Source organism: Ursus arctos, unplaced genomic scaffold (genome assembly GCF_023065955.2).
Source record: "Ursus arctos isolate Adak ecotype North America unplaced genomic scaffold, UrsArc2.0 scaffold_25, whole genome shotgun sequence".
In the NCBI taxonomy this organism is placed as follows: Eukaryota; Metazoa; Chordata; class Mammalia; order Carnivora; family Ursidae; genus Ursus; species Ursus arctos.
The window spans coordinates 40,923,108-40,944,185 of record NW_026622930.1 but is presented as its reverse complement, the minus strand read 5'-3'; the positions used below and the strand labels follow the sequence as shown (position 1 = coordinate 40,944,185).

At 35.9% G+C, this 21,078-nt stretch overlaps 1 protein-coding gene and 1 pseudogene across 12 annotated transcripts in view; one reads left to right on the top strand and one right to left on the bottom strand.

The window, feature by feature from the left end:
• Positions 1-21,078, top strand: part of FERMT2 (FERM domain containing kindlin 2) — an 89,085-nt gene that overhangs the window by 47,800 nt on the left and 20,207 nt on the right. For 7 of the 12 annotated variants that reach the window (XM_048220028.2, XM_057318526.1, XM_044377620.3 and 4 more), the window contains 4 exons: positions 12,572-12,706; positions 18,605-18,637; positions 18,954-19,179; positions 19,524-19,626. In XM_048220028.2, the coding sequence (XP_048075985.1) occupies positions 12,572-12,706; positions 18,605-18,637; positions 18,954-19,179; positions 19,524-19,626 (497 nt within the window). The remainder of the gene's footprint in view (positions 1-12,571; positions 12,707-18,604; positions 18,638-18,953; positions 19,180-19,523; positions 19,627-21,078) is intronic. The other 5 variants (XM_048220029.2, XM_026480366.4, XM_026480365.4 and 2 more) reach the window with 1 other exon arrangement.
• On the bottom strand, positions 14,146-17,766 carry LOC113242295 (homeobox expressed in ES cells 1-like; annotated as a pseudogene).

Here is a 21,078-nt window from a genome sequence, read left to right as displayed (position 1 = left end):
GCCATTTATTGAAGAAACTGTCTCTTCCATGTATATTTATTTTTGTATGTATGTATTTATTTATTTTTGCTTCCTTTGTCTACATTAATTGATCATATAAGCATGGGTTTATTTCTGGGCTCTATCCTGTTCCATTGATCAGTGCATCGATTTTTATGCCATGCCTCTATTTTTATGCCATTTTTATGCTATATTTATGTTTTGATTACTATAGCTTTGCCGTATATCTTAAAATCAGGACTTGTGGTACCGTCAGCTGTGTTTTTCTTTCTCAAGATTGCTTTGGCTATTCAGAGTATTTTGTATTTACATAAAAATTTTAGTATTGTCCTATTTTTGTGAAAATTATGTTGATCTTATGATAGAAATTGCATTGAATATGACGATTGCTTTGGGTAGTATGGGCATTTTAGCAATATTAGTTCTTCTAATCCGTGAGCATAGAATATCTTTCCATTTGTTTGTGTCATCTTCAGTATCTTTCATCTGTTTTATAGTACAGGTCTTTTACAGAACTCTTAAGTTTATTCCTAGGTATTTTATTCTTTTTGGTGCAATTATAAGCAGAGCTATTTTCTTAACAACCATCCATTGTTTCTCTTTCTACTGCTTTGTTACTAGTATATAGAAACACCACTGATTTCTGGGTATTTTGTATCCTGCAGTTTTACTCTTTGCTTCTAGCAGTTATTTGGTGAAGTCATTAGGATTTTCTATGTATAGTATTATGTCACCTGCAAACAGTGACAGTTTAACTTCTGTACCGATATGGATGCCTCTTATTTGTGATTGCTGTTTCTAGTACTTTCAGTACCACGTTGAATAAAGGTGGTGTCTTGTTCCTGATCTTAGAGGCAAAGCTCTCAGTTTTTTTTACCACTGAGTATACTGTTAGTTATGTGTTTTTCATAGATGGCCTTTATGTTGAGGTATGTGCTCTGTAAACCCACTTTTTTTGAGAATTTTATCAGGAATGGATGTTGAATTTTGTCAAATGCTTATTTTGCATTTATTGAGATGATTATATAATTATTGTCCTTCATTTTGTTGATGTGATGTATTGCGTTGATTGATTTGTGAATGTTGAACCATTCTTGTATCCCCAGAATAAATCCCACTTGATTGTGGTGAATGATCTTTCTGGTGTATTGTTGAAAGTGGTTTGCTAGTATTTTGTTGAGAATTTTTGTATCCGTTCATCAGGGATATTGGCCTGTAGTTTTCTTATTTTTGTGGTGTCTTTTTCTGGCCTTGGTATCTGGGTAATGCTGGTCTCATGGTATATGTTGGGAACCTTTCCTTCCTCTTCTATTTTTTGGAATACTTTGAGGAGAATAGGTATTAACTCTTCTTTAAATGTTTGGTAGAATTCACTTTGGTAGGTTTTTTTATTACCTATTCAGTTTTAAGTAGTCTGTTTGGATTTTCTGTTTCTTCCTGATTCAATTTTAGAAGATAGTATTTTTCTGGAAATTTCTCTCTTTTTTCTGGGTTGTTCAATTTGTTGGCATATAATTTTTCATCGTATTCTCTTATAATCCTTTATTTCTGTAGGGTCAGTTTTTACTTCTCTTTCGTTTCTGATTTTATTTACTTGGGTCCTTGCTCTTTTTTTTTTCTTGATGAGTCTGTCTAAGGATTTATCAGTTTTGTTTCTCTTTTCATAGCACCACCTCTTCATTTCATTGATTTTTGTTCTGTTTTGGGTTTTTTTTTTGTTTTTTTTTTTTAGTCTCTGTGTCATTTATTTCTGCTCTAATCTAATGTTTTGTTCTTTTGTTTTCTGCAGTATCTCTGGTTCCCCAAGTTGTTTTTCTTTTTCTTTTCATTTGGTGTTTTTCATGTTAGAAACTCTGTGTGTTCATTCCATTACTGCCATAGCAAATTTTACCATAAATTTAGCTTAAAACAAATTTGTTATCTCACTGTTCACGTAGATTACAAGTCTAGGCACAGTGTGGCTCAGATGGGTGTTTTAGTTAGTCTTATAAAGCTGAAAGTAAGGTGTCACCAAGGCTGTTTTCCTCTTGAAGGCTCTGAGAAAGAATACTTCATGGTAGAATTTGGTTCCATGTGTCTGTTGGACCAGGGTTTCTCTTAGCTTGTCTACCAGAGGTCATTCGCAGCTTCTAGAGGCCTCCCAGATTCCTTGACATGTGGCTTCTTTCCTCCATCTTCAAAAACAGCCATAGCAAGTCCAGTCCTTCCCGCCCTTCACATCTTTAAGCTGACCTCTCCTTCTGTCTCGTCTTTCTTATGCTTACCTCTCCTGCCTTCCTCTTCTGTTTGGCAGGCCTCAGATGATTACATTGGACCCATGGAGAGAATCCAGGGTAGTCTCCCTTAAATCAGGTGATTAGTAGCCTTAATTCCATTTGCAGAGTCTCTTCACAGCAGTCCCTAGATTAGTGTATAATTGTATAATCAGGGACAGAAATTTTAAGGAGTTACCTCTAAAACTGTAGACCTCAAATGTCTGTCAGTCATTGACTGTTCATATATTTAGTAATGGGGCATTACAAATACCAATAGGAAGTCCTACATTGAATGAGGTTTAGCTTGTCACCCCTCTCTGGGGTATTTAGATATTGAGCAAGCTTTATCAAATGTCTGTATCTAAAAGATTATTCCCTAGAGCTGTTTAGATTCTCCTCTAAGGGATCCTAAAGGGCTTGTACCTAAGGGGTAGGTTTAATCCACTATGGGACAGGATTCGTTTTTTGGTCTATTTCAGTGCTTGGTCTTGCTTGATGTCTGGCCCTGTGAGTCAGTGTGTTTCCCATTGGTATTTCCTTTTGCAAACACCTTGATCTTATTTTTGTCCCTTTTGTTAAGTCATTTACTACTCTCCCAATCTGGCTTCTGTCTCCCAAAACTCTTCTTTTTTTTTTTTTTTTTTTAAGATTTTATTTATTTATTTGACAGCCAGCCAGCCAGAGAGGGAACACAAGCAGGGGGAGCGGGAGAGGAAGAAGCAGGCTCATAGCGGAGGAGCCTAATGTGGGGTTCGATCCCAGAATGCCAGGATCATGCCCTGAGCCAAAGGCAGAATCTTAATGACTGCGCTACCCAGGCGCCCCTCTTCTGACTTCTTTTTATGTGATGTGTTCTCCCATTCTTTTTGTCCTTATAAGTGCATGTTTTCTTTCTTTATTTCTTTAGTAATGCACAAGTTCAATATACATGTTTAACAAGAAATTCTCAAGACAAAATTTATTTTTAAACTAAAATCTGATTATCTTACCTGAAAACCCTTCTCTGCACCTCAGTTCCCCACTTCTCACCCTGTAGTTTCTGATACATATATATAGCATTTGTGTAGTCCATCTCCCACCAGATTTGTCTCCTACTTGATAACATATTGATTTTGAACATCACATTTCACTGCTATATAGTATATCTTTGTGTTATAAAGAGGTCCTAGATCATTACTTTGTGGAGTGACTCATAAATGTTAGTTTATATTTATTATTGAAGCATGAAATTTAGCATGAATGAGAACACTATATTTTGGTATATCCATTTTAAAATAGTCCTCCTTGGGGCGCCTGGGTGGCGCAGTCGTTAAGTGTCTGTCTTCAGCTCAGGGCGTGATTCCGGCGTTATGGGATCGAGCCCCACATCAGGCTCCTCTAATAGGAGCCTGCTTCTTCCTCTCCCACTCCCCCTGCTTGTGTTCCCTCTCTCGCTGGCTGTCTTTCTCTGTCAAATAAATAAATAAAATCTTTCAAAAATAAAAATAAAAAAAAATAGTCCTCCAGGTATATTTAAGTATAAACTTTAATTACTTATGCTCTTCACCAGACCCACTTTTACATGTGATTCAGATTTCTAAATCTCCAGTTTAATTCTTTCTTGAAACAAGACACAGTAAGTAAATCAGTCCTAAATTCCTGTATAAATGAAACATTTAGTATCTTACGTGGAAGTGTAGGTTTACTTTACTTTTTTTGTTACAATGAAATGAAAACTTATTCATAGACTTCATGTATAGCCAGTGGCTACCCTGTTCCAATGTAGAACTGCCTGCCATTTGAGAAATAAGATGTTGTTTTCTGCGCCCCCCCACTTCCCCTTTCCTTAAGCTACTACTTGTCAAGAAGAAGTTGGAAGCAGAATTACCTGTGGAGTTTTGTGTGTGTTTGTTTGTTTGTTTGTTTTGGGGTATAATTGATATATAACATTCTGTTAGTTTCGGGTATGTAAAGTAATGATTTTGTATTTGTATACGTTGTGAAATGATCACCACAGTAAGTCTGTCTTATCACAGTTAACGTCCATCACTGGAACTTTTATAAAACAAGTTGCTGGAAGCCCTTAGTCACTAAGAATATATGGGGGTATGACCAAAGCATGTATTTTTAGTAGTATTTTTAACTTCAGAAGCAATTCTCATGGACACATATGGTTAAGAACTTTTTTATATGCTTATGACTGACCCAAAAGCTAGTTACATTTAACAATATTCATTCTTCTAATAACATTAATATCTGTTTTGTGAGCTGGACAGGAAATGACCTAGGAACAAAAATCTCAAAGAATGAATCATGTGGTATAGTGATTTTCAAGCAGAAGGGACATGCCAGAACATTTGGGATGTCTTTTCAAATTAAACCTGCTGGCTTTGCCCTCTTCACTAAACCTGACTATGGTGAACTGTGGTAGAAGCATGTCCTGTATCCCAGCCGTGACTCATTGTATGTCCTTTTATACTGTTTTAGATTTTTTCACACTGTACCAGTACATGATTTACTTTGAGGGGATGAATGGGTGGAGAGAGATAACTTGCTACCGCTGTACCCAACACTTGATACTGAAGGAGTGATTATTCAGAAGCTTGAGATTGTGTAATGCCTTTCTTATCTCCCAACATGGCAGTGATGGCATTTAAAGCTGAGGGTATACTGAGAATTGAAAGTGTAACCCATAAGTGATTAGGTGTCTTAGAATGTTAAATCTTGTTTGTTTTAAAAGTACTCTAGGGGGGCGCCTGGGTGGTTCAGCCGTTAAGCGTCTGCCTTCGGCTCAGATCATGATCCCAGGGTCTTGGGATCGAGCCCCGCATCGGGCTCCCTGCTCAGGCTCCCTGCTCGGCAGGAAGCCTGCTTCTCCCTCTCCCACTCCCCTTGCTTGTGTTCCCTCTCTCGCTCTCTCTCTCTGTCAAATAAAATCTTTAAAATGAATGAATGAATGATAAAGTACTCTAGGAAATGATTCAGTTCCATTAAATATGACTCAAAAATATACTTGAAGTATGTTCTGAGTTTGTGATCTACATAAAACAATGCAAATGCATTAAACCTCAAAAATTACCTTTGAGGATAGTTTGATTAACTTCTTTTTACCTGGAATATACAAGAACGAAGAGAGCAGTTGATTTTTAATTAGGTAACTTTAGCTAAAGAATATGCTACACTACTTTTAACTTTAAAAAGAAATGAAGGGGCTCCTGGGTGGCTCAGTTGGTCAAGTGGCGGACTCTTGGTTTCAGCTCAGGTCATGATCTCAGGGTCCTGGGATTGAGCCCTGCATGGGGCTCTGGACTCATCGTGGAGTCTGCTTGGGATTTTTCTGCCTGTCTCCCTCTGCCCCTCCCCCTCCTCATTCTTTCTTTCAAATAAATAAATGTTTTTGAAAAATTTTAAAAAAATCAATATGCCTGGAAGCTTTTTTAAAGAAAGTGACAGAATTTAAGGAGCAAGCATTTATTTTTAACATGATTTCTGCTGCTTAGTACTTAAAATGTACTTACCTCAAATTTATTAATAATTAAAGAGCGGTTATGTCACCCGTCCTCTGGTAACATGTCTGTTCAGGACAGTTTTTCTGGTAATTCCGTTTTTGCATTTTAGAAGAACATTCCCCCAGAAAATAGACTGTAAAATACAGGACAAAACAAAAACCTGACCTGTACCAGAGTGTTCATAATAGTAAAATTCAAATAACCAACAGAGAAACAAAAAAACCACATACAGTTATTAAAAGCTTTTTGGACTTATTTTTTAAACATGAGATGAGGTATACATAAAATAGATTTTTTTAAAGAAGATTTTATTTATTCAAGAGAGGGAGAAAGAGAGAGAGAGAGCATAAGCAGGGGGAGGGGCAAAGGGAGAGGGAGAAGCAGACTCCCCACTGAGTGGGGAGCCAGATGCAGGGCTTGATCCCAAGACCTCAGGATCATGACCTGAGCCGAAGGCAGATGCTTAACCAACTGAGCCACCCAGGCGTCCCCCAAAATAGAAAAAAAAAACAAAAAACTCCAGTGTGGTTTGCAGTGATTGGTACCATGCAATTTACATGAAAATTAACTCTGACTTGAAGAAACCTTATAGAAAAATTAGTGAAGGAAATATAAATGGCTAAAAACTTTTGAGATGTACATCACTAGTAAATAAATTAAAACAAGGAAATACACATACTGTTTTTCAGGTAAGCAAAGCTTTAAAAAAATATGTATGCCCAACTTGCTCCACTTTTGCCTTAAAATCCTTATAACCTTTGATCTAGTAATTCCACTCCACTGAATTCTTGAAGAAATAAAATGTGGGAAAATAAGTACACAGATAGATGTTTGTAAAATCTTTATTATATATGGGCTCAGTAGTAGAACGGTTAAATTATGCCACATTTACACAGTAAGTATTTTATACATCTGTTAACATAATCCCTTATTTATGTAGCCATATTCCATTTTTCAAGAATGGGTTTTAAATGACTCTATACTTCTCTAATTTCCAAATTTCTACCATAATTGTGTATTTTTTTAGCTAGAGAAAAACATTAATACCTAGTACTGAATAAAGTACTTGGTATGTGCCAGGCCTTGTTCAGGGAGCAATTACCCATATTAATCATTTAATTTTCACAGCAACCTCCTGAGGTACTATTATTCTCATTTTACAGATGAGAAAACTCACGGGCAAGCTGAGTAGCTTGTCCAGAGTCACAGTTAATAAGTAGCGGAGCTGAGATCTGAATGCGGGTAGTTTGGCTGTGCTTCTGCCTCCAGTTGCATCTCACCAGTGCTGCAGCAGTCAGCTTGCTCCATCCTGGTTTCAGGTTCCCTACAAACAAAAAGCTTCCTGAATTTGTAATACTGGATTGAATCTAGTGGATATCGTGAGCTCCTGAAGATACAAACTGCCACATGTAAAACTCTGTCTGATCCAGTAATTTTTAGCAATCTGTAGCATCGCAAGTTACGCAGTGGTTTGCATTTTGTTGTCTATTCTTCTTAGACCCTGACAGTGAGTGTAGTGCTGCCATATATACAGACCTAGTCCTTCTCCTTTCTTTCTTTCTTTCTTTCTTTTTTTTTTTTAAGATTTTAATTTTTATTTGACAGACATGCAGTGAGAGAGGGAGGGAACACAAGCAGGGGACGTGGGAGAGGAAGAAGCAGGCTTCCAGCAGAGGAGCCCAATGCGGGGCTTGATCCCAGGACTCTGGGATCACGCCCTGGGCCGAAGGCAAACACTTAAGGACTGAGCCACCCAGGCGCCCCAAGTCCTCCTCCTTTCTGCTGCATTTTTCATTTTTGGTTTTTCTTGGCCCTCCTTCTCTTTACACTCTTTATTTTTAAAGTAACCTAATATTAGTATAATTGGTGTATAATAAACCGTACCCATTTAAAGTATACAATTTGATGAGTTTTCACAGATGTACATCTGTGAAACTACACAGGATAGAGAATATTTCCATTAGCTTTAGTCAGACAACCATTTATTTGCTCTGTCACTACAGATTTATTGTCATTTTCTGGAATTTTATGAACAGAATCATATTGTGTATATGCTATTCTAGTTGGCTTGTTCCATTTCATGTAATAATTTTGAGATATGTTCATGTTGTATGTATCAGTTGTTTCTTTTTACTGATGAGTTGTGTTCCATTGTGAGTAGTATTCCACTGATATGAAAATACCACATTTTGTTTATCAATTTGGGTTATTTCTAGTTTTGGCTTCTATGAGTAAAGCTGTTACATATATGCTTTTCATTTTCTTGAGTCAGTGAGTAGAACGGTCGAGTTGTATATGTTTAACTTTTTAAGAAACTGCCAAATTTTTCAAAAATTGTGTCATTTCTCATTCCCACTGGCTGGGTACGAGAGTTCCAGATCCCCCTCCACATCCTCAGCAACACCGGCTATTTTATCAGTCGTCTTAGTGTTGGCTACTTTGATGGGTACATAGTACTTTCTCATAGTTCTAACTTGGATTTTCCGGACCAATAAGGTTGAGCTTTTTTTTTTTTTTTTTTAAGATTTTATTTATTTTAGAGAGAGAACAAGCAGGGAGAAGGGCAGAGGGGGAAGGAGAGAGAGAATCCCCAGCAGACTGTGCACGGAGCCTGATGTAGGGCTCAATCCCACAACACTGAGATCATGACCTGAGCTGAAATCCAAAGTTAGGCACTTAACCAACTGAGCCACCCAGGTGCCCCAATGTTGAGCATTTTTTATGTGCTTCTTGGCTGTTATGTACTCTTTGGTGAAGTGCTTGTCCAAATCTTTAGCCTTTTGGTCTGCTTATTATTGAGTTGTATATATTTTGGATGCAAGTCCTTTGTCAGATATACATAATATGTTTTGTGAGTATTTTGTCCCAATGTACAGCTTGCCTTTGTCTATTAACAGTATCCTTCAAAGAGTAGGTTTTTGTTTTTTTAAAGATTTTATTTATTTGAGAGGGAGAGAGAGAGATCGAGCAAGCATGAACGGGGCGGGGTGGGGGGCAGTGGTGGGAGGGGCAGAGGGAGAGGGAGAAGCAGACTCCCTGCTGAGTAGGGCATCTGATACGGGCCTTCATCCCAGGACCCTGAAGTCATGACCTAGAAGGCAGACACTCAACCAACTGAACAACCCAGGTGCTCCTGTTAGTTTCTTTTATAATAAAGGATAATTTTTTGTGGAGTGTATGGGTTCTATGTAAGAAATCTTTGTCTACTTATATTTTCTTTTAGGTCTATGATCCATTTAGAATTAATTTTTGTATATTATGTTAGGTAAGGGCTAATGTGGTTTTTTTTTAAATCTGTGACTCTTAATTTAGCACCATCTATTGGAAAGATACTCCTTTCCTCTTGAATTGCCATGGCACCTTTGTCCAAAATAATTGACCACCTATATGTGGGTCTGCTTCTGGCTCCTCTTCATATATATGTCTTATCATTTAGCTAATAATTGCACTGTCTTGATTGCTGTAGCTATATGAGGTCTAATAGTCTAAGTCCTCCAACTTCAGTCTTCTTTTTAAAAATTGCTTGGACTATTCTAGGGTTGTTTTCATTTCCATATGAATTTTACAGTCACCTTGCCATCTTGTATAAAAGAGCAAGTTGGAATTTTGACTCGGATTCCATTGAATCTTTAGCTCAATTTAGGGAAAACTGGCTTCTTAGCAATTCTTGCAATTCATGGACATAGTATGTAATATAAAATATAATGTTATATAATTATATGGGTCATTGTTAAATTTTTTTTGGTCGTTGTTAATTCTTTTTGTTACTTTCATTTAACAGTTTTGTCTCTTATCAGATTCCTCATATGTAAACAAATAAACACAGAAACTTGTGATTTCATACAAGGCAGAAGAGGTTGAGTCAACTAAAACTTTGAGATTTGGTAATGATATGGAAGTATTTACATTTACTTCATGTGTTATGTGTAAACAACATACAGAATGAATGAGGGCTACCCAATAATATAAAGCTTTTATAAAAAATTGAGGTATAATTGACATTTAATATTATAATAGTATCAAGTGTATATATAACATGGTGAATCGACACGTACATTGCAAAGCGACCACCATATTCATTCTGCTTACCATCTGTTACCATACAAAATTAATACAGTATTATTGTCTATATTCCCCATGCTGCATGTCACATCCCCGTGACTTATTTATTTTATAACTGGGAACTTGTACTTCTTGATCACCCTCCACCCATTGTACCTGGCCCCTCACAACTCCCCTCTCTTAGCAAACACTAATTTATTCTCTTTATCTATGCATCTTGGTTTTGTTTTATTTTTGTTCTTTACATTCCACATATAAATAAAATTGTATTTGTCTTTCTCTGATTCATTTCACTTAGCATAATATCCTTTAGTTCCATCCATGTTGCTGCAAATGGCAAGATACCATTCTTTTTGTGTGGTTGAGTAATATTCCAGTGTCTGTGTCTTCTTTATCCATTCATCTGTCAGTGGACACTTAGGTTGCTTCCATGTCTTGGCTATTAACATATACAATGCTGCAATAAACATACACCTTTTCGAATTAGTGTTTTTGTTATCTTCAGAATAGATACCCAGTAATGGAACTGCTAGATCATAATCTTAGTTCTAGTTTTAAGTTTTGAGGGACCTCCGTAACGGTTTTCCATAATGGCTGTACCAGTTTACATTCCTAAACAGTGCATAAGTTTCCCTTTTCTCCATATTCTAACACTTACTATAATTTTTTTTATAATAACCATTCTGACAGGTGTAAGGTGATAATCTCATTATGGTTTTGATTTACGTTTCCCTGATGTTTAGTGATGTTGAACCATCTTTTCGTGTGCCTGCTGGCCATCTGTGTGTCTTCTTTGGGAAAATGTCTATTTAGGACCTCTAATTGGATTATTTGCTTTCCTGTTACTGGGTTGTATGAATTGTTTATTTATTTGGATATTAACCTGTTATTGGATATATGATTTGCAAGTATCTTCTCCTGTTCAGTAGGTTGCCTTTTGGTTTTGTTGGTTTCCCTTGCTGTGTAGAAGCTTTTTTGTTTGATGCATTCTCATTTGTTTATTTTTATTTTGTTTCCCTTGTCTTTGGAGTCAGATTGGAAAAAAAAAAAAAAAGCTTTTCTACGACTGATGTCAAAGAGTTTACCGCATGTTTTCTTTTAGGAGTTTTATGGTTGCAGGTCTTAACGTTCAAGTCTTTAATCCATTTTGAGTGAATTTTTGTATATGGTCCAGTTTCATTCTTTCGAATATGGCTGTCCAGTTTTCGCAGCATCATTCACTGAGGAGACCATCCTTTTCCCGTTGTGTATTCTTAGCTCCTTTGTCATAAATTAATTGACCACATATGTATGTGTGTATTCCCAGGCTCTTTATTCTGTTCCATTGATTTATATGTCTCTTTTTATGCTAATGTTTGGTTACTACAGCTTTGTAGTATAGTTTAAAATCAAGCAGTGTGACCTTCAGCTTTGTTCTTCTTCATCAGGATCGTTTTGGCTGGTCAGGGTCGTCTTTGGTTCCATACAAATTTTAGAATTATTTGTTGTAGTTCTGTGAAAAATGTCTTTAGAATTTCTATAGGGATTGCATTAAATCTGTAGCTTGCTTTGGGTAATATGGCCATTTTATTGATATTGATTTTTCCAAACCACAAACACAGAATATCTTACCATTTATTTGTGTTTTTGTTTTTTTTTTCATCAACTCCTTATAGTTTTCAATATACAGGTCTTTCACTTCCTCGGTTAAATTTATTCTTAGAAGGGTGCCTGTGTGGCTAAGTTGGTTGAACATCTGATTCTTGATTTTGGCTAAGGTCATGATCTCAGGGTCATGAGATCCAGCCCCACAGTGGGCTCTGCGCTCATCACAGAGTCTGCTTGTCCTTCTTCCTCCCCCTCTGCCCCTCCCCACGCTCATGCTCCCACACATGCACACTTGCTGTCTCTCATAAATAAATAAAAGCTTTAAAAAAAAAAAAAAGTTTAAAAAAATCCCTTTCTTTAAAAAAAAAAAACCAAAAATTTATTCCTCGGTATTTTACTTTTTTGATGTAGTTGTAAATGGGATTGGTTTTCTCGATTTTGGTTTCTCGTAGTTTATTGTTTATGTATAAAAACAAAACTTTTTTTCTTTTTTTAAAGATTTTATTTCAGAGAGAGAGAGCAAGAGAGAACATGAGTGGGGGATGGGGAGAGGGATGGCTGAGCAGGGAGCCTGACGGGACTTAGTCCCACTAAGCTGAAGGCAGATGCTTAACTGACTGAGCCACCCACGTGCCCTGAAAAAAACACGACAGGTTTCTGTATATTGATTTATTTTACCCTGCAATTTCACTGAATTTTACTAGTTTTATTAGTTCCAACAATTTTTGATGGAGTACTTAATGTTTTCTGTATGTAGTATTTTGTTATCTGCAAATAGTGACAGCTTTACTTCTTCCTTTACAATTGGTAAGTTTTTGTTTCTTGCCTAGTTGCTGTGCCTAGGATATTATTCTTAATTTTTTTCATGGTTTTTGTTAAAAATATATATATATGTAAATAAGAGTTCTAATATTTTCTCTCTGTACCCTAATAGATTGTTATCTCTCTACTTCGAGGTTACTGCATGTATTAGATGGTTATGAATTGAATGCTTTGGTAGATTATTTTTAGAAGTGCCATACTTCAGTCTTTTGCATGGCAAAACATAAACACATACGTACACAGAAGAAAATTATGAATTCTTATATTGGAATGGATTAATAGATGGATTTACCAGATGTAAAAGTGTTTAAATTTTCCATTATGCTACTAAAATAATCTTTCTTCTTATTTTAACAGATATCCGACACCCTGAAGAACTTTCTCTCTTGAAAAAACCCAGAGATCCAACTAAGAAAAAAAAGAAAAAGTTAGATGACCAGTCTGAAGATGAGGCACTTGAATTAGAGGGGCCTCTCATCACTCCTGGATCCGGTGAGACTTTGTTAAACTAAGCAGAGGCATAGTGTGAGAACCGTGGATGTGTCTGTATGTTTGTGGTTTCTTGACAGATGGTTTACGTAGGTCAGGAGAGTGATCAGCTTTAAAAAACTCTCTCCTTCAGCATTTTTTCCCTCAGTCATGAAATCACCACTAGGTTCTATCATGTGCAGATCATTGTGTCAGACGTTAATAGCTGCATCAATAAAAAGGAAGGCTGGTTCTCTCCTCAGGAAGAATCAAAAAGGGGAAATAGCTAGGCTCAGTTTTTGCATTACAGAAATTGGACAAATTTTTAATATTTAGTTCCTTTTTTCTGTATTCTGTGAAAACCACTTACTTAGTTAAGACATTATTACTTCTGTGGGTTACTTAAAATCTCTGTGCTTTGCATATGCTCGCCCCTGTGCCTTTTCACCTTTTTCCTCTAAGGCTTTGCCCCTTTAAGAAGCTTCCTCAGATTTCCCCCCGTTACCTCCCCAACCTGAATTAGGTATCCTTCTGTCTTAAGTCAGCAGACTTTTCTGTGTTTGGTATTATACTGCATGTTCTTACCTAATAAATTGTGAGTTCCCGACATCATGGAACTCTGTCTCACATTTTTGTTACCAGAACCTAACTCAGCATGTGGCATCCAGCAGGAGCATAGACGGTGTCTTTTGGGTAGCTAGATGACTAATTAAATTACATGGTTATTTAGTCCTGGGCCTACACAGGGACTGGACATTACAGTTTCCCATGTGTCTGTCAGCCACACACTTTCTTAGAAAATAGGTCCCTCCGGCAAATATGTAAACAATTTAACTAATTCAGTTCATTCTTGGTTTTTTAAATTCTGGGGTGATGACAATAATGGAAACAATTTATGTGCTTACTGTATACCCATTTTATGCATTATACTCACAGAAATTCACTTTAGCATATTTTACTTGTGGAAACTCACTTAATTCTCACTACAACCCACTGCAGATTATATTATTACTCCTTTTAAGGTTGAGTTTAAGGAGCTGCTTCTCCCTCTGCCTATCGATCCCCCTGCCTGTGCTTTCTCTCTCTCCTCTCTCATAAATAAATAAAATCTTTAAAAAAATTTAAAAAAATACATTTCTTTAAAAAAGGTTTACAGTACAGTATAGTACTGACTTAAAAAATCACTAATTTCAGGATTTACTATGTAAATAAAATTAGAAAATTATCTCATTAGAAATGTTTCTTAAGAATCTTGAAGGCAGCTTAGACAAAGGAAAATTCTCAGTCCTAAAATAATACAGAAAGTAATAAATACTTCACCTGCTTAACATCGTCAGGAAAATCACTTATGTGCAAGATACCATTTTTCCTGTTTGGAGTTTGTCATTTTTTAAGCATCAAAACATTTTTAAATTTTTTTATTTTTATTTTTTTAGCAAACTAAATTATTGAATTTGCTCACTTTAAAAATAGCTGGCTTCTTCTGAAAATGTTCATTACAATATATAGGAAAGGCCTTTATTGTAACTAAAAGTGCCCGAATGTAATAGTACCATGTTATGATAGTATTGACGGTGTATTTTCAGGGGGAAAAATGACAACACTTAGATTAACTGCAGAAAAGAAAACATCACGTTTTTAATACTTGATACTGCTTCTTCATGTTTTGCAGTTGTAAGATAATTTCACGTGTTTCCTTTTCTGTCTATTCCAGGAGGTATGTGTTGAAAATTTTTTTAAATATTAAAAACAGTGATTCTCTACGGGATGTTTTCAGCTTTGCATGCTGATTTTGGAACCAGATCTGGATTCTTCTTTGCTCTAGATTCAGTTTTTGAGCTAAATCCTCTCCAGTATCAATGCTGGGATAGCAGTTTATTCTAAAGACATTTCCAACACTTCAGTCTGGTTTTGAGTAAAAGCAGTTCTTGGTCTTCAGCCTCTATACCAACTCAGCTCGCTTTTGAAGACAGTCTTTCTGAGGCTGAAAAGTAATTTTTATATTTCAAAAATCTTTCTTCTGGCACTGGGTGATCCATCGTATTAGGGGGATGAGATCCCATCAGGAAGGCTCAGGATATGTAGACATAGGTTAACATCTTTTCCTCAGGAGCCACAGGTGTCTGCAGGGCCTGTGGGGTTTTGTAGATGGAACACGGTTTTTCTTCTGGACCAATCCTAAAATGCTCTCAACTGAAAAGGAGCAGGGTGAGGATTTGCTTTCCTCAACCTTCCTGAAGGTTGGGAGACCTCACATGGGCTGCACAGGACAGCTCTGGCCTCTCCTTGCCTCTTAGCTGACTCTGCCCCGTATGTACAGGGCTGGGATCTTCCTGTAGTTCACCTTAGGCTCCCTGAAAACTTGTTTTTAAACTGTTCTTTAATTATAAAAGTAATGAATGCTCACAGTAAAAATTCAAATATTATAGAATTATGCATTCATTTTTGTTTTTCATAAAAGTGGGATGTGGGGCCCCTGGGTGGCTCAGTTGGCTAAGCATCTCAACACCTGATCTCAGCTCAGGTCTTGATCTCAGGGTCGTGAGTTCAAGTCCCATGTTGGGCGTGGAGCCTACTTAAAAATGTAAATTAAAAAAAAAGATTAAAAAAAATTTCAAAAGTGGGACTATGTTACTATACATTTGTAATTTGTGTTTTTGCACTTGGTAATAACATTAATGGACCTTATCTTCTGTTAGTTACAGAAGTCCTACATTCATAAAGTCCCGTTATTAAAAAATTCCAATAGTACAGAAAATGTACTAAACTGAAGGTGAAAATTCCACTTCACCTTATTCCCTCGTTGCTTCCTCTTAAGAAGTAGCCATTTCTTGATTACTCTGTGAAACTGTATTGTAAACAGTCCGAGTACAGCTTGCCAGTACCTTTTCTGTGTGATTATACTTGTGTGGCTAATTTTGTTTTTTATAACAATGAGAGTCTCCTAAACATTGCATATTCTGCAATTTGAGTTTTTCCATTGAACAGTATGTTTTGGTGATTTTTCTATGTTAGAGTAAAAGGGCTCCCTAGTTCAATATAAGTAAAATTTCCATATAGAAAATTTATATTTAACTGTTTCTCTACCTAGGGTAGGATCTAATATCAAATATACTCCAAAAAAGAGTGTGAAAGTGATCGTTTTACACTCCCATCAACAGTACATGAAAATGCCCCCTTTCCTACCTTCTGCCTGATACTAAATGTTGTAAATCTTGACTAATTTTTGCCAATATGACCGTAAACAGTATCTCAGAATTACCTTTTTAATTTCCCTGATAAACACTAGTGTGAATAATAGAGTAATACATTTGTATTAGCCATTCCTATTTCTTCTATTAAGTTTAAAATCATGGACTTAACATTTTTGTTTTAGTGATACACTAATCTTCTGATAAGTTAGATACTGGCATTTTGTTTTTAATTTTGTGGTCTTTTTTACTGTACTAAAGTTTTACATTTTTATGTAGTTAAATTTGTTATTTACTTTATAGTTCTGGGTTTTCACTCTTGGTTAAGAGAATCTTCACAAATATTAGAAAAATTCTTCTATATTTCCTTTTTATACTTTTATATACTTATTTCATATTTATGTATTATAACTTATCTGTAATGTCAACATTTGTTATTTTTAATTCACCTGAAATTTGTTTACTAAGTATGGTATGAGATTGCTATTTTGGTGGGAAATTTTCTAAAATGTATTGAATACTTTAACACTCTTTAAAAAAAGAATAAGAACGTAATTTATAGTAACCAGGTTATCAGGCAGATTCTAAAGTTACTTGAGGTTCTTACTGTTCTTACTGTTGCCCAGGAGTGTAGTGCTTGTTGAATTCTGTCTCCTCCTCACAGTTTTTGTTACTGTTCCATATAGTTTTTTTTTTTTAATGATTTTTTATTATATTATGTTAGTCACCATACAGTACATCCCCGGTTCTGTTCCATATAGTTGAGCAAGCTCCTGTAATACCTTTCTGCTTCAAATATGTTTTAAATTGGGCAATCAGGAATACAAGATAGTTGGGACTGTCACTGAACTGAGATTAGAAGGAATGTAAAATGTACATACCCTCTGTCCCAGCAGTGTTACTAGAACTGGAAAATAAGTACACACATACCTGTTGGAAGGCAGCTTTGCAGCAGCCGTGGTGAAGTCAACAAAATTCTAAAGAAATAAATGCACGCTAATTGGGAATGGCTTAAATAAGTTATAGTACCCAGGAGGTGGTGTGTATATTATAGCTTGGCTCTGAAACTTAATCTGTGCCTCAGTTTGCTCCTCTAAAATGAGAATAATAGGATTGTTGGAAACACTAATAAAGTTATTACCGTGGAGTGCCTAACAAAGAATAGAAACAATGAAGTGATCAAAAATGAAGTGTAGAATATACAAAGTAGAGGACAGAGAATTGATTGGGTGGCTGATTCTATTAAATGTTGCGTAATTTGGGGGGAATATATTTTGTTTTAGAAACTTAAAGAAAATTATCAATTCTAACTCTATTTAATTCTGAGTAGTTATTATAGTCCATCATACTAGTAACAAATTTTCAATATTCTTACATTCCTACTAAAAGACGTATTTGCTAGATCTTTGAAATACACAATGAGAAGATTTTGCCTAGAGGATGTGTTTCTCTTCCTTATTTACATACATACCATCTATAGCAGGATTAATCTTTGCCCACCTGAGCTGGAGTAATGTTTTCAGCCCTTTTAATTAGCATGGGGTGCTGGGTAACCCTTTCTTTCACAAAATAACCTTGTAGTTTTAAAGTTCTAGCTTTTAAGGATATCCCTAACTATCCCAGTGTTGTTTAAAGCTAAGAAAGGTGAATTGACAGCTTTCTTTGTTGCTTATTTAACAACATTTAGATACTGGAAATTGCTTCAGTTACTGACACTGGAAGAACACATACTAGTGACATCAAATCAGATACACTGTGGCTAGCAAGATTTTTTTTTTTTTTTTTTTTTTTTTTTTTTTTTTTTACTTTGTGTTCTCTTCCTAGACTAGATCATGACACTACAGAAATTTCTAGCATGCTCACCACTTTTTCATAGGTAATTGTTTCTGTCATTGCATTGAGTGAGGTGGTGGGGAGGGGTTATTAGAGTGGAAAGGAAATTCCTAAGCATATTCCTAAATTAGGTAAGGGAAACAGCCATTCTCTTTCCATCATCCATTAACAGTGTGATACCCATTTACACATTTTCTTTGTAAAAATTATGACTGAAGACAAAATATAATTAAAAGAGGTAGGACTTTTAAGGGAGGTGCTTTTACTTAATGTTACTCTGAACTTCTAAGTCTTAATTTAATCCAGTCTCCTTCATTTTTGTAGCTTAAGTGATGGAGGACATATTATCAGTTGACTAAGTCAAGTTTTTATTTATATAGCCTCTACTTATATGTCTTGCCCTATTGAACACTGAGGCATTGGAAGATAAAATATCCCTGCCTTCAGGGGCTTAATTTTAAGATGTATCTTTGTTAGCAAAATTTTATCTACCCGTCGCTTTAATACTTTATTTGTAAATCCGTTGGAACCTGTGTGGCTATTCATTGAGAAAATATACACATTAAATTGTTCTCTTAATGTGCATTTATTCAGTTACATTGAGCTGTCTTAAAACAGGGTATGGATTTCAAAGGGTGATAAATGTGGATATGTTTGTCACTGGACATTTGACTAGAGCACAACTTTATTCTTTTGAATTGAACAAAAAAACTTAGGTTATGGTTTCTAAGATTCTTTACTCTTAACTTCACTTGAAATATTTGCTTCAGTTTATGATTCACGTTAGGAAAAGTCTTTTTTCTTTTTTCCATTTCCTTTTCCTTTTCATTCTTTTGTTTCTATCTTCTATTGTTACCTCTCCTTTACCTTCTGAATTCCTTTCTTTCCTTTCCTATAGGCACTGATGTTCTTTACATTGGCCCTCTGAAAGGTGAGCCTTGCCACAATTAAAAACAAACTTGGTCTGTCTGCTTCAGCTATAGCTTTAACTTATCTTCTAATCCCTTGAACTGATTTTTTCCCCCCAGAATTTCTGCCAACTTATATTCTTTTGACCTTGTTATTATATGTTCTAATGTTACACAAGTAGAGTTAAAGTTAATTTTACATGTTTTCAAGACAGGTAAAATAATGTACTAAGCTTTCCTTCCAGAATGAAGCTTTTGTTTCATAATTTGCCTTATGTATGATTGAAAACTAAGATCTGTACTTCATAATTACTACCTATTTTTCATGTTATTTATTAGGGAGTATATATTCAAGCCCAGGACTTTATAGTAAAACAATGACCCCCACTTACGATGCTCATGATGGAAGCCCCTTGTCACCGACTTCTGCTTGGTTTGGTGACAGTGCTTTGTCAGAAGGCAACCCTGGTATACTTGCTGTCAGTCAGCCAATCACATCACCAGAAATTTTGGCGAAAATGTTCAAGCCTCAGGCTCTTCTTGACAAAGCAAAAATCAACCAAGGGTAAGTTTTAAAATAGAGATACGTTGAGGGGCACCTGGGTGTGGTTCAGTTGGTTAAGCATCCAACTTGTGATTTTGGCTTGGGTCATGATCTCTTGGGTCATGGGATCAAGCCCCACATTGGGCTCAGCGCTCAGTGCAGAGTCTGCTTGAGATTCTCTCCCCCTCGTCCTCTGCCCCTCCCCCCACTTGTGTATGTGCTTTCTCTCTCAAATAAATAAATAAATCTTTAAAAAACTAAAATAAAATATAGATACGTTGAAGAATTTCTTTCTCCAACTAGAGGTGGGAATATTTTATTAATTTTGCCTTGCGTTGTTCCACTGCATTTGTTAATTTGTCCAGGTGGCTTGATTCCTCAAGATCTCTCATGGAACAAGATGTGAAGGAAAATGAGGCCTTGCTTCTCCGATTCAAGTATTACAGCTTTTTTGATTTGAATCCGAAGGTACCGAGGGTTTAGAGGGGTCTCTTCTTTTTGTACTTTCTGTTTTGTTCGTTTGGATGTTTGTTTTTTGGAGTTGGCAGGGACGGAGTCATTCGTATATAGCAAGTCGGAATAATATCAAAAACCCAAGCTTTAGACAAAGGCTTCTGTGTTTGAAATAGTCTATAGTGTTAGTAGGTTGGAAGCATAATTAAACCTTTTCTTTTTTGTTAAAATAATTGAATTTTTGGTTGATTTGTATTTTAAATGCACCAGCTTGTTACTATAGTATTGGTAAAGTTAGTTTTAGGCATTTTTTAAATACCTCTCTTTAGCTGTGTTTTTGGTAAGAGAAGAGTTTTATGAAATAGTACCTTTTCAGTGACTTTCTTATTTCTAATTATAAATCAAAAGATACTACTTCAAAGAAAAATTCCTTAAGTCTATATTTCTTCCTGTTTAATAGGCAAACATTGTAGGGGCGCCTGGGTGGCGCAGTCGTTAAGCGTCTGCCTTTGGCCCAGGACGTGATCCCAGAGTTCTGGGATTGAGCCCCGCATCAGGCTCCTCTGCTGGGAGCCTGCTTCTTCTTCTCCCACTCCCCCTGCTTGTGTTCCCTCTCTCTCTGGCTGTCTCTCTCTCTCTGTCAAATAAATAAATAAAATCTTAGGGAAAAAAAAAAAAAAAGGCAAACATTGTAATGTTTTTACTATCAAATGACTGCATCATCTGTGCTACTGAAATACTTTGCTTTTCTGAGAAGAGTTAAATTTGCTATGAAATCTAGAGTATTTTTCCCTAGAAAACACATGGCACAGAGATTTGGATCTTTTGCTTATTTATTGCCCTTGAGGGGAAAACCTCTCTTGACTACTGCTCATCCTTTTCATGTCTAGATTATAGTCTAGATTTTACTGTATATACTTAACAGTTTTTATTATGTGCTTAAGTAATTCTTTAACAGTAAAATGTATAATTTGGAACCACAAAAAATAATCTTAATCCCTTTCAGGCCGTATCATGTCTCATTTTAGTAAAACCAAAGCTGCTTTGGTTCTCCCTGGGGAAGGGAGATGCTGTATGTTTTGTTAGCATTCTAAAATAGTACTGTTAAGACATTACTATTAATTTTTAGTACCATAAGTAAATGGATAATTCAGTAACGTGTAAGTAAATCTTTACCACAAGTATATATGCGTACTCTGTATTTCAGATTCTTAAAATAATTACTCTTTCCAAGGACCTGACACTTGGTCTAAGTATGCTTTTCCATAGTGGGCAAGATGTTCCCTGAAATAATTTACTCTCTGACTGTAACATTTTAGTGTGACAAGTTGCAGTAACAATACTGAAAAGCAGTCACTTTTGCCTTCCTTTATTCTTCTTCTTCTTCTTAAAGATTTTATTTATTTATTTGACAGAGAGAGAGACAGGCAGTGAGAGAGGGAACACAAGCAGGGGGAGTGGGAGAGG